We start from the raw sequence: 11,926 nt of genomic DNA on the forward strand, positions 1-11,926 counted from the left end.
AGGCCACGCCCATGAGCACACTTCCGCCCAGGCGCAGGCCTTCTCCCTAGTGCACCCCACTGGGAACACTCCTGCCAAAGCCTAGACCTTTTCCTCCAGCCACCCCTATGAGCACGCCTCACCTCAGGCCCAGACTTGCTCCACATTCCACCCCCCTGAGCACACCACCCCGCAGGCCAAGACCCCGTCTCCAGCCCTCACCCCTGAGCACAGCCCTGCCCAGGTCCATGGCCCTGAGCATACCTCAGCCCATACCCCAGCCCAGGCCCAAGCCCAGGCCCCCTCACATGCCTCAGCCCAGTCCCTGGGCCACACTTCTGTCCGCACCCTGACCCATGCTCATCTGACCTATACCCATGCCAACAACCTGGTCCCTCCCCCAACTTCTGCCCCTGCTACTACTCCTGCCCTAGCCCCTACACCAGCCCCTGTCCCTATCTCTGCCAAAACCTCTGTCTCAGCGCTGGGCATGGCCCTGATGACAAGTCCAGTCCCTTCCAGCACCCCTACCCCATCCTAGATTCTATTCCTTCTACCTTGTCTGCCTTCAGCCAAGGCCTGTCCTCCGGCCATGTGGTCTATGATGCCCGAAGGGTAAAGCAGAACTTATTCCATGTGTGTCCCCTCAGAACTCTGGGTATTCCAGAAACGACTTGGGTACCCTCTCCAGGCTCCAAGAGGGGCATGGTCTGGTGAGCTCTGGTACAGCAGAGCAAACACTGAAGCAATGTAGTGGGGACAGTGCCAAGCCCTCCACAGGATCCATACTGGGTTACCTGGAGTTGGGGAATATGGAATGGAAGATCTCAAATGATGCCAAAGACAAATCTGTACAGTCCAAGACCTTCCCTTACTGCAGCTTCCATCCTTGCAGTTCTGAGAAGAGAAACACGGACCCCCAGACTCCAGTGTACGCCAAATTCCTGGTTGACTCGAAGGATGCTGCACCTGCTCAACCTTTCTTCCATTCTCCAACCAGAGCCCAGAGCTCACCATGCCCCATGCCTCCACCATGCACTTTTTCTCTGCCTCTGGTTTCTCCCAGATCCTTTGTCCTTCATCGACACAGCAACCACCAGAAGCCCTCCACCTTAATAAAACCCCCCACCTTTCCGCCAACCTCCAAGTCTCCTCAGTCCGTCCTCTCTTCCCAGTGCCGCATCCCTCCCCAGTTATCCACTACTTCCCAAACCCCAAACCAGACCCAACCCCCCGAACTTCATGAGAGTCTAGGCCTCAACCAAGGCTCTGTCCTCCAAAGGACACCAGGCCCTTCAAAAGACTGTAGAGTTTTCAGAAACCCAGGCCTTACCCCAAATCCAGGCCTGCACAAGGACTCAGGTCTTATCCAAGACCCAGGCCTCCCCAAGAACCCAGGCCTTACCCGAGACCCAGGCCTCCAGAAGAACCCAGGCCTTGCTCAAGATCCAGACCTCCACAAGCTTCCAGGCCTTACCCAAGACACTTACCTCTGCAAGAATCCAAGCCTTTCCCAAGCCTCTGACCTTCAGAAGAATCCAGGCATTACCCACGATACTGGCTCGAGATAGATGTTTCTTTACACGCCCATATCTCACCCAACACTCTGATCTCCACAAGAACACACCATTTCTCCAAACTTCTGACATTCAGAGGAGATCAGGCTTTATGCCTGATTCTGGAGTCTACAGGAATCTGGAACGAAACCAAGAAACTGTACTGTATAAAAGTCAAGAGCTCTCCCAAAAAACTGGCTTCCATAATAGCCCACACCCTTCTCAAGATTCTGGATGTGACAAGAGTACAGGTAATGCCCAAGATTCAGGAGTCTCTAGGAGTCCAGACTTTACCCAAGATTCCAGGCCAAAGAAGCGTCCATACCTTGCTCAAGACTCTAGAGTCAACAAAAGCTCAGGCCTTTGCCAGGAATCTGAAGAGCCCAGGCCTTGTGCAAACCCCTCGCCTCCATAAGGGCTCAAGCCTCACCCGAAACTCAGGAGACTACAAGAATCCAGGTCTTACCCAAGATTCTGGAGTCTGCAGGAGCCAAGGCCTTACTCAAGATTCTGACCTCCATAAGAATCCAGGCCTTACCCAAGCCACTGAAGTCAAAAGGAGATGTGGCCTTACCCAAGATGCTCGAAATTACAGGAACTCAGAACATACCCATGACCCTAACTTCCACAAGTACTCAGGAATTAATCGAGATCCTGGCCCCCATAAGTGTCCAGCCCTTATTCAAGACTCTGGATTATCCAAGAGATCAGGCCTCCATAAGAACTCATGCCGTATCCCAAACCCGGGCCTCCACAAGAACCATCTAGGAACTGACTCTGTCCAAGTTTCGGGCCCACATCAGACCCGAAAGTCATTTATATCTGAGGCAGTTCCTCGAAAGGAGGATGCTGGGCAGCACATACCATGGACTTCTGTCCCACCCAGTCAGAACTCCTGCTCTCCCAAGGCTCAGGTGGCCTACAATGACCTGCAAACCTTCTCAGGGGTACCTAGTACCTGCACTGATTGAGCTCCAAGCGTCCTCCCGGCGAGCAGGCCGCCAAGACTGGGTGTACCACCCCATGGATACAGTTCCTCCAGCCTGCCAGAACTATCGCCAGATGTCTACGCCTCCCAAAACCAGCTGGACGCCCTACTGTCCTGGGTCAGGCACCCAGCTAGGGCATGTGGTCTTTGACGCCCGCCAGAGACGGCTCAGAGCAGGCAGGGAAAAGTGCGAAGCTCTGTCTCCCAGGCGCCTTCACCGAGAGACATCCAACAACTCACCGGAGACCATCAAGGAGTGGGGATATCAGTGTGTGATGAGCACCTTAGAAAAAGAGGGGACGGATAAGCCTAAGGAATAAAGAGACAAGAGAAGTGTTCTGTGGTTGGTTGAAGACATCCATCCCAGCCCTATCCCACAGGGCCTGATGCGGAACTAAACTATCCCTGCTTTCCCTCCATCGCTGTCTAGCTAAATCCGTTATCCCCAAGGCCCTAGAGCTGCACTGTCAATTACAGTAGACAGTAGCCAAATGCCTATTAGAATGTAAATTAGTTAAAAATAAGGAAAATTAATTCTGTTAAAATTAAGTTAAAAATTCTCTTCCTCAGGGAACAGAATTTCCCTGGCATCCAATTCTGTTCCCTGGCGGTTCAGTTGTTGGGACTTGGCGCTTTCACTGCTGTGGCTGGGGATCAATCCCTGGTCGGGGAACTCAGACCCCGCAAGTTTCATGGCTTGGTCAAAAAAAACAAACAAACAAACTTCTGTTCCTCAGTGCCATGACCTTCTAAGTGCTCAGTAGGCACATGGAGCTAGTGGCTACTGCATTGGACGGCACAGATTTACAACATTTGCATCATCATGGAAAATGCTATTGGAGAGCAGTGCTTTAGAGTTTAGAGCAATTTTCCTTTCCCTGTCACCCACCCCCAGCGTCTTTAAGTTCCCCCAGAGCCCAGAGAACTTAACTCTTTTTAGGGTGGCTCAGAAGCCACCTTCTGCGGAGGAGGTAAGATGTGGGGCTGGACACCCAATGCCTGATTTCCCCAGACTGTGAGAAAGAGCCCAGGCTTCAGTTTTCCTCATCTGGTCTCTTGGGTCACGGCCAGATGTATGGAAACTTGCCTTCCCCGTTCTGGGCTGTCTTTGGGGCTCTTGGTTACTGAGGGACAAGACCTCTCTTTGTCAGTGACTAGGAAACCTTGTGTTTTAGGCTCCCCAAATTGAGCCCTGGATTCTGAGGGTCCCCTCCTTGATAGGCCTCTAAACTTTTCGAGGTGTCTCCACTTAATTTTCTTGCCCATGGACTTAGGCCTAGGTCACTGTGGAGACAGATCCCTGGGAAAAAGGAATGTTAGAATTCCTGGTCCAGTATGCATTGGTCTAATCTGTGAGCGTGTCTCTGGTGTCCTATCTTTCTGTCCTATTATTCTGGATCCTAGTTTCATCCTGGACTTAAGCTGTGTCCATGATAGCACTGGTCGCTGAAAGCCATTTCCTTCCCCTGATAATTTTTCATTGCCCTGCGCTAGCTCAGCTGGAGTTTCCTCTGGACTTGATTTTCAGTCCTGATAACTCTTCTGTATACACACATAAGCTGCGAGATTCCAAAGTGTTTTCCCTGCAACCACTTGTGTGTCTGAGGGGTCAACACCAATATGTCCCTTCCCTGAGTCAGATGTCCATCCCTGGGTCACTACATGCACACTATCGGTGTGTTCTTGTGTAACGTGACCACCACCGATTCCAAGGAGATACGTCCCAGTTGGTGAGCCTATTTCTAAGAGCTCTCTGGCTCAGCTCTGACCTTAGACAAGTCATGTGCAACCTTTCTAGGCTTGCAGTCTCACCTCTAAAATGAAGTTACAATTGCATGCAAGAACCCTTCTAGATTTAAATGACCAGGGCTCCTCTACTCCCAAGTGAGATGTAGAGCCCCCTATTTCTCTGCATGCCCTAGGGTACGTCCCTCATTATTGTTTGCTATTCAGATCCATCCTATTAGGCCTCTGTTCGAACCCCAAGGAGTGTTTGTGCGGTTCACCTGGCCTTGTAAAGACACAGAATAGTTTATCATAAAGACACAGAATAGCGTATCTCCATAGAAACTACAACTTCCATCAGGCACTACTTCAATGGAACAGGAAAGGATGTGGGGGCGTGGCCCCAACGCCCTGGTAGCTTTGAAGACAAACTACAACTCCCAGGATAGCCGCGAGATCTCTGCAGAGCGAAAGGAGTGACTGAACTCTGACTGGAGGCCGGGCTGGTCCGGAACCACCCCGACAGTCTCCAGAAAGGGGCGTGGTTATAATTTAGGGGCGTGTCCTTGCAGGCAGCAGGAAGAAGTTACCTGTTGAATCTTCCTATCCATTGTCTTCCCAGCCTTTGTAGCTAACCCTAAGAGGGAAGCCGCAAACCACTAGCCTCTTCTGAAAAAGAGGTAAGGGGACGTAGACAAGGGGCAGCGAAGGAGGCTATTGCATTCCTTAGGAGGGGCCAAACAGCTACTTTCTACCTGCTGAGTCAGGTGAACTGTTCCATGGGGGCGGGGACAAGCATATGAGAAAAGGGCAAGGACGGAGGAGGTATTTATTTATTCGCTTTCAAGACTAAATTTAGGGCCCTTCGTCTGCAGACCCATTGGCGGACTGTGTCTTGGGAACCCTCTTGGTCTCTGGAAGAGAAAAGAACGGGGGCCAGTTTTCCGCAGCAAAAGGAACGGCCCGTCTGGGCTTCCTCCCGTCTGTCTATTTCCTAGCCCCCAAACGATAGAGCCATATGGCTTCCGCGGTCTGGGGGAGTGCTCCCTGGTGGGGCCCACCGCCCCCAGCCCCAGCCCGGCCACTCACGGACATCGACTTCTGCTCTGGGGCGCAGCTGCAAGAACTAACGCAGCTGATCCAGGAGCTGGGTGTGCAGGCGAGCTGGAGTGAACGTCCCAAGCCAGGACCAGATCTCCTCCAGGCCAAGGACTCTGTTTTCTCTTTGCTTGGTAAGCAACCCTCCCAGCCTTCGGGAACTTGCAGCCTTCTCAGCTCCGCCTCACCCTGCCCCGGCTCTGGATCAGGACTTTACGATCCCTTCTCTTTCCTTAGGTCTCGTTCACCGCCGGGACCCTCGCTTTCCTCCTCAGGCAGAGCTCCTGCTGCTTCGTTGCGGGATTCGCGAGGGCTCCTTGGATCTGAGGCCTGCGCCTCTAGGTCCCTACGCTCGGGGACCTCACTACGACGCCGGCTTCACACTCCTGGTGCCCGTGCTTTCGCTAGATGGAACTGGGCAGGAGCTGCAACCGGACGTGGGATCCTGTTACACATGGCTCTTCCTTCCAGAGCAGGTACGCGGAACCTCGGTCCGGGAGGCATGGCAGGATTGCCTAGGACCCCCAGTCCCAGGAGGATGTGATTCGATCCACCCAGCCCAAAGCAAAGAAACTCCCAAGGATCCGCAAATCTCCATGGACCAGCTACACGTCACTGAGCCTGAGGCACACGAGTCTTTGGAAAACTCACCAAGTAATGTTTCAGTACCAGAGTTGCCTCAACAAGACGTAACCGATGTTGACTTTCCCTCACCACTGGAAAAAACGAATGGTGACGTCACCAAAGCAACCGACGTTAGCGCAGTGCCACAGCCGTTGGAGGCTCCGGAAGCATGGCCCACCTTGTGCCCCGCCCAGGTGGCTGCCTGGTTCTTTGCTTCGCTGGCTGCGGTCGCTGAGTCCCCGTTTCCGGTTCCGGGTGCCCCGCGCTTGGTCCACGCAGCCCGCCACGCGGGGGTCACCACCATCCTCCTGGCTACGCCCGGGCCCCCGCGCCGCCTCCTGCTTTTCGACTTGATCCCCGTGGTGTCCGTGGCCGGCTGGCCCCAGGGGGCTCGGAGCCACTCGTGGGCCAGCCCGCTGGCCTCGGAGTCGTCTTCCTTCTACCTGGTGCCCGGCAGCGGCGGCACAGAGCGGCCGGACGCCTCCGGCTGGCAGCTCTGCTTCGCCCGCCAAGAACTGCCGCTCAAGACGCGCATACCCGTTCCCCTGCTGCAAGCGCACGCGACGGCCCAGGCGCTGCTGCGCCCTCTGGTGGCCGGGTCTAGGGTCGCGGCGCCCTACCTCCTGCGGACGTTGCTCTATTGGGCGTGTGAGCGGCTGCCCGCGCTCTATCTGACGCGACCCGAGAATGCGGGGCGCCTGCTGCCTCGGGCTGCTGGATGAGCTGGGCCGGGTGCTCGAGGCCGGGACGCTGCCCCACGATTTTCTGAGTGGCCGAAAGCTCCGTGCGGGGGACGGCGCCGCTTCGCTGCTAGGGGCGTTGGCCCTGCTTCGCAGGGACCCTGCCCGCGCTGCGCGCTGCTGTGGAAGACGCCAAGGCTGCACGCATGGGGGGCGGCTTAGCCGGCGTGGGAAGCGGGGCCCTTTAAAGACGCTGTTCCTACTAACCTGGAATGTGCTTCTGTTGGCCAGCGGGATGTGGAGGGGACTGCTCTCCCCTCACCTGGGAGACAGGCTGAGCGCCTTGGGCCCGAAGAGCCCGTTCTAGAAGGCCTCCTCGCCGGTTCCTCCGCTTCCTCCCACCCTCCTCCCGCCCCATCCCTGGCAAAGGTCGTTCCATTCTGGCCTCTCCACTTTCCAAATCTGTGGCCAGCACCCCTCCCACTCCGGTGCAGCCTCTGGCATCCATCTCCCGCCAGTTCTTATGGTCTTTTCTCTTAGGAGTCAATAGGGATGGGGTAATATATTTGCTGAAGAAACGTGTAAAGGAGAAAGGTATGAAGACCAGGCACTGACCACTTTGTCTCACACAAAAGCAGAGACATTAAGGAGGCCGGATTTCACCCCAGGCTAGACCTCACCACCACCGCTATCTCTTCAGTTATTCCCCGCACCTTCCTCATCCAGTTCTGTCTTCCATCCCGGGCAGTAGGGTCCCTTTCTCCATTCTCAGGGCATCCGCCATTCCATCTATCTAAGCCCAACCTCTCCCCCCATCCAGACTTCCATTCAGTGGAGTCGCCTCCTTGTCCCTCCTCCTCTGAACCCCGAGACATACCAGACATGCGGCCTTGCCTCGGCTCCGCCTGTCTCTAAGACCGTCGCCACTCCCTGCCTCCAAGGACCCCCGGGGTTCCGCCCGCCCAGCTTCACCTCCCGTTCTTTCCCGGCGTCTCCGCTCCCTGCCTCGCCCCCGGCCGGCTCTCGGAGGAGGTGGAGCTGCTGTCGCCGCCGCCGCCTCAGCTTCCCACAGCCGCTCCTGCTGCCGCCGCTCCGCTTGGTCCAGCCGCCAGGCCCAGTGCTCACTTCGCCAGACCAGGGCGCTCTGCGGAGACACCCTCACTCCTTCCTGGGGTCCGGGACGCCTAGCCGGGCGTCGGGGGAAGCTCCGCTTGCGGGGTACAGGGAGGGAGGAGCCTGGAACCGGAGCCAGCGCCAGCCGTCCCCGGATCGACAAGACAGGACAGGTTGAGGGGGCGTCGGGGAAGGAAGAGGGGGCGCTATAGGCAGTCCCGGGGAGGACAAGGAAGCCCTGTCGCAGAAAGCTCTGATGCGCTCTGACTTATAGCGGGTCTGTTCACATTTGGGGACCTGTGATAACGTGGGTGCACTCCTCTCTCGGGGTCTGTTTGGATTGGAGGGCGTGGGATCTAAACAGCACCAGCTGTCCCCGAGGAAGTTAGGGGCTGCCAGAAAAAAAAAGAAAAGCCAAAAACCTATGCTCCTTATTCCGAGGTGACACAGGGCCCTCCAGACAACCACCTGGTGTAACCACTAGGAAGGGCAGATTTGGAGGTGACTTCAAAAGGAGTGGATGGTAACAAGGTGAGGAAAGGGGCTCAGCAGCTGGAACGCTGTGCCACTAGAAATGGGAGTGACTTGGTAAAAAGCGGTATCGTCCAGAGACAGGGTCTGGGAACCCTTCTTGCTGACTGGCGACAGTCTGGATATTTCAAGGCATAGTTCTTTTGGGATTGCAGTGAAAAAAAGTGGGGGATTCTTCATTTAGAGGGTGGCAAAGGAAAAGACACCAGGGTTGGGTTCTTCCTAGACACTGGCAGCACCCCAGCAGGGGGGGGGGGAGCTAATATCCCCAAAGCTAAGGACCCACACCCTTAAAATTACAAGAGTGGCTTTGGCAGGAGTGCAGGGCCCGGAAATAAGGTGGAAAGGTGCCTGGGGATATGGGAACCACATCCTGGAAAATTTGAGGGTCTTGGCTTTGGGATAGTGTTAGTGGGGCACAGGGACACTGGAGATCAGAGAAGGGGGAGTTTTCTGTGGGGGGCAAAGGTCGAGGGTGGGGTCAACTGAGAGGTACATAGGCTGCTGGGTCTGGCGAAGCTAGCACGAGGCCCAAGGCTGGGAGCTGGTGCCAGGGGTGGCGATCGTCTAGGGCTTATCCTCAGGTCCCGTGGGTGAGGCGACGAGTCGGACCGGAGAGTCAACAGCATGTCCTGGTGAGCTAGCAGGCTTCTCTGGGGGGGCCCAGCGTGCTCCGGGAGCCTGCCGGTTTTGGGGTGTCTCCTCCCGGGGCACCACGGAGGCACTGGCCAGCAGCCTGATCCGGCAGAAGCGGGAGGTCCACGAGCCCGGGGACAGCCGGCCCGTGTCGGCGCAGCGGCGCGTGTGTCCCCGCGGCACCAAGTCCCTTTGCCAGAAGCAGCTCCTCATCCTGCTGTCCAAGGTGCGACTGTGCACCCCCCCACACACACAAACAGTGAGCTCCCCTTAGTGAAGGCCCACATTGACCTGTCCTATCTTCTTCTGTGGGCAGGGGTCCTGAAAAACAGGGGCAGATGTCACCAGGTCCACCGTTGTGGCAGGTCAGGCAATTTCTCTGTGGGTCCCTGATGGGCCCAACTTCTGCCTGGCTGCCTGGCAGAGGGCTGGGATTGTTCTAGGGTCCATGAAGGTGGATCCACATAGAAGGTACCGGAAGAATCTGAGGCTGAAATTACATATTCCCTAATGATAGCAGGCTGCCCCCACCCCCCAACCCTTCCTGACTCTGGCTCTCAGTCTTCTCCATAAGATGAGCAAAACTGCATGCAATTTTATGCCACATACTTATCACAACTTATCACAGCTTGTAATCAATCACAAGCTTAGTGTCTGTCTTCCCCTCTAGAATGGAAGTTCCACGAGGACAGGCTACGTCGGTCTTGCTCACCGTTGTGAGCAGTGGCTGTGGTATCAGAAATATTCACCATATTGTGAAAGGGAGGGAGAGGGAAGAGAGGGAGGGAGGGAGGAGGGAAACTGAGTGGGCAGAGGGAGATTGGATTCCTATTATCTAAGGGCTCTGGGTTACGGGGGCAGGGCTAGAGAGAAGAACCGGAACACTGCCCAGTCTCCAGAGGAAGCTGGGAGAGTGGACTGAAATCGCTGACCCACATCACCGGAGCAATGGGTCCTCAGCTCAGAAAAGCAAACTTGTGTCTGTCCTCTGGACTTACGCTTTACAAGCCCTGTGCCCCTTCCTTGTGGGGAGGTGAGTAGAGGTAGGAGACCCTGCTTCCATCCTCCTCCTCCTGGACCCCCACCCCCACCCCAGGCCAGTCTCAGGAGGTGGTTTCTTTCCCCCTTTCTCCCACACAGAGGCTGGCTCGCCTCTCAGTGGGATGGTGAATAAGCCCTTGGGAGATGCTAATTGCCATCAGGCATTAGGGGCCTAATGAGAATCATCTTCCTTGACGACTCCAGCACCTTCCATCCCCAGGGCCGCCAAGAGCCCGGCCAGCCCTTCCCACACTGAACCTCCGAGCTCCAGACAGACGTGGGGTATGGGGAGGGGCGAGAGCCGCTCTCCGCAGGCCCCCGTGCCAAGCTGAGGCGGCAACAGCCAGCGGCCTGGGAGGAGGGAGGCTTCCGGGAAGGCTCCAAGCCCATTTTCCAAAAAGAAAATGTCACTTTTCTAGATGAAAAGGAAACTCACAGTGTCGAGAGTTCTAGGACTGAGACAGGCAGATGAGGGACAGAGACGAAGCGCCCCAGCTGGCCTTGCTCTGACCTACCTCTTCCCACACTCTGTCTGGTTGAGTGAAGAGATATGGGGGGCGGGGGGGGGGGGACCCTGAAGATCCACACCCCCACCCCCGGCATACGAGCTATGTCCATAGGATTGAAGACCCTCTTCCTCCAGAGTAGAGTGGGATTGAGGGCCGGTCCTTGGGGGTTGGGGCGTGATACCCAACGATGCTATGAAATCATTTCTATTGATCCAATGCCTGGCTGACAGTTGACGGTTGACTCGTCTGGTCTGATCTGGGTTGCGCTCGAATGGAACCGGCCTGACGGCGGGAAAGAACGCCACCCCCTCACCCCTCCCCCTCGGCAGGTGCCTGGGTGAGTGTGCAAGAGGACAGTTCCCCACCCCCACCCTCATGTCCCTTAAAGGCTGGCAAAACAACTTGTAGGAAGGCATGTCCCCTCCTCTTCGTGTCCCTCCACCCCCAGCAGCGGACAGATTTTCCAGGAGCTGCGTGTGTCCCGGACCCATTCCCAAACGGAGCTGAGCCGGCGACCTCCGGCGCTGCCCGAGAGGGGCTGGGCGCGACAGCTCGGCTGATTCCCACCCAGGGCTCCGAAGAGCCCCACGCAGACTCTGGTGGTGGGGATAGGGTACCCTCTATGCGCGCCTCTGTCCGAGAGGCCGTAAAACACCTCTGGCGTCCTGCGAGGAGAAAGCGTCCTTTGAAAAGGGACAACAGTGGCTGCGGTGGCGTCTTCCCGGGGGGGAAATGTGGCTGCCGCAGCCGGCCGGGCCCACTGGGGCCCCAACGCTAGCCTGCTCTGGGGAGGAAAAATAAAACATGAAACGGGGGTTAGCGGAATCGTGAGGTCGGCCCTTGCCCAAGTCTCATTAAGGAGACGCGCGCACTCCCAGGCTGGGAATGCGGAATGGACACGTGGACAGGGGAGGGGAAGCTGGGGCGCGAGGCAGGGGTTGGGGGCCGTCTCCGTGGCGCGCGAGTCGTGGGCCGCGCGCTCCGGGGCCACGTGACCACGGGGAATCGGGGAGGGGAGGGGAGGGGAGGGGAAGGGAGCGAGCGCGCCAGGCTCCGCGCCCGCTACTGCCGGGGTGGGCGCTGAATCCCGGACGAGGAAGGAGGGCGGGCGAGCGCGAGTGTGTGTGTTTCTCTCGAGTCATTTACGGCGGAGCAGCCGGCGTGATCGCCGAGGAGGCGGCGGCGGCGGCGGCTTCGTGCAACTGTGGCTCCCCCCACCTCCTCTTCCGTTTTGCTCCTTGATTCTTCTTCTCCCCTCACACTCGTCCACGGGGAGCCGGCCCCCCTGCTGGCACCTCCTCTCCACTCGGCCCCGTAGCCACCAGCTGCCGCCTCCCTGGCCGCGGGCTGCGCGGGCGCCCGGTGCCCCGGCCCCTGGCGTGGCGCCGGGGTCTCGCCGCCCGCAGCCCAGGCAGGCGCGGCGCTCCGCTCACCCAAACTGACTCC

The 11,926-nt window shown here is 57.3% G+C and overlaps 1 protein-coding gene across 1 annotated transcript; it reads left to right on the forward strand.

The window, feature by feature from the left end:
• Window positions 1-5,266: 5,266 nt before the first annotated feature.
• On the forward strand, window positions 5,267-11,040 carry LOC103071430 (transmembrane protein 102-like). The gene is given in 7 exon segments (XM_082930827.1): window positions 5,267-5,480; window positions 5,584-6,662; window positions 6,664-6,815; window positions 6,817-6,877; window positions 8,962-9,156; window positions 10,810-10,817; window positions 10,929-11,040. Coding segments are annotated over 7 exon segments (1,821 nt in total).
• The last annotated feature ends 886 nt before the right edge of the window (window positions 11,041-11,926 follow it).

This window comes from Lipotes vexillifer, unplaced genomic scaffold, assembly GCF_000442215.2.
Source record: "Lipotes vexillifer unplaced genomic scaffold, Lipotes_vexillifer_v1.1 scaffold3045, whole genome shotgun sequence".
NCBI lineage: Eukaryota > Metazoa > Chordata > Mammalia > Artiodactyla > Lipotidae > Lipotes > Lipotes vexillifer.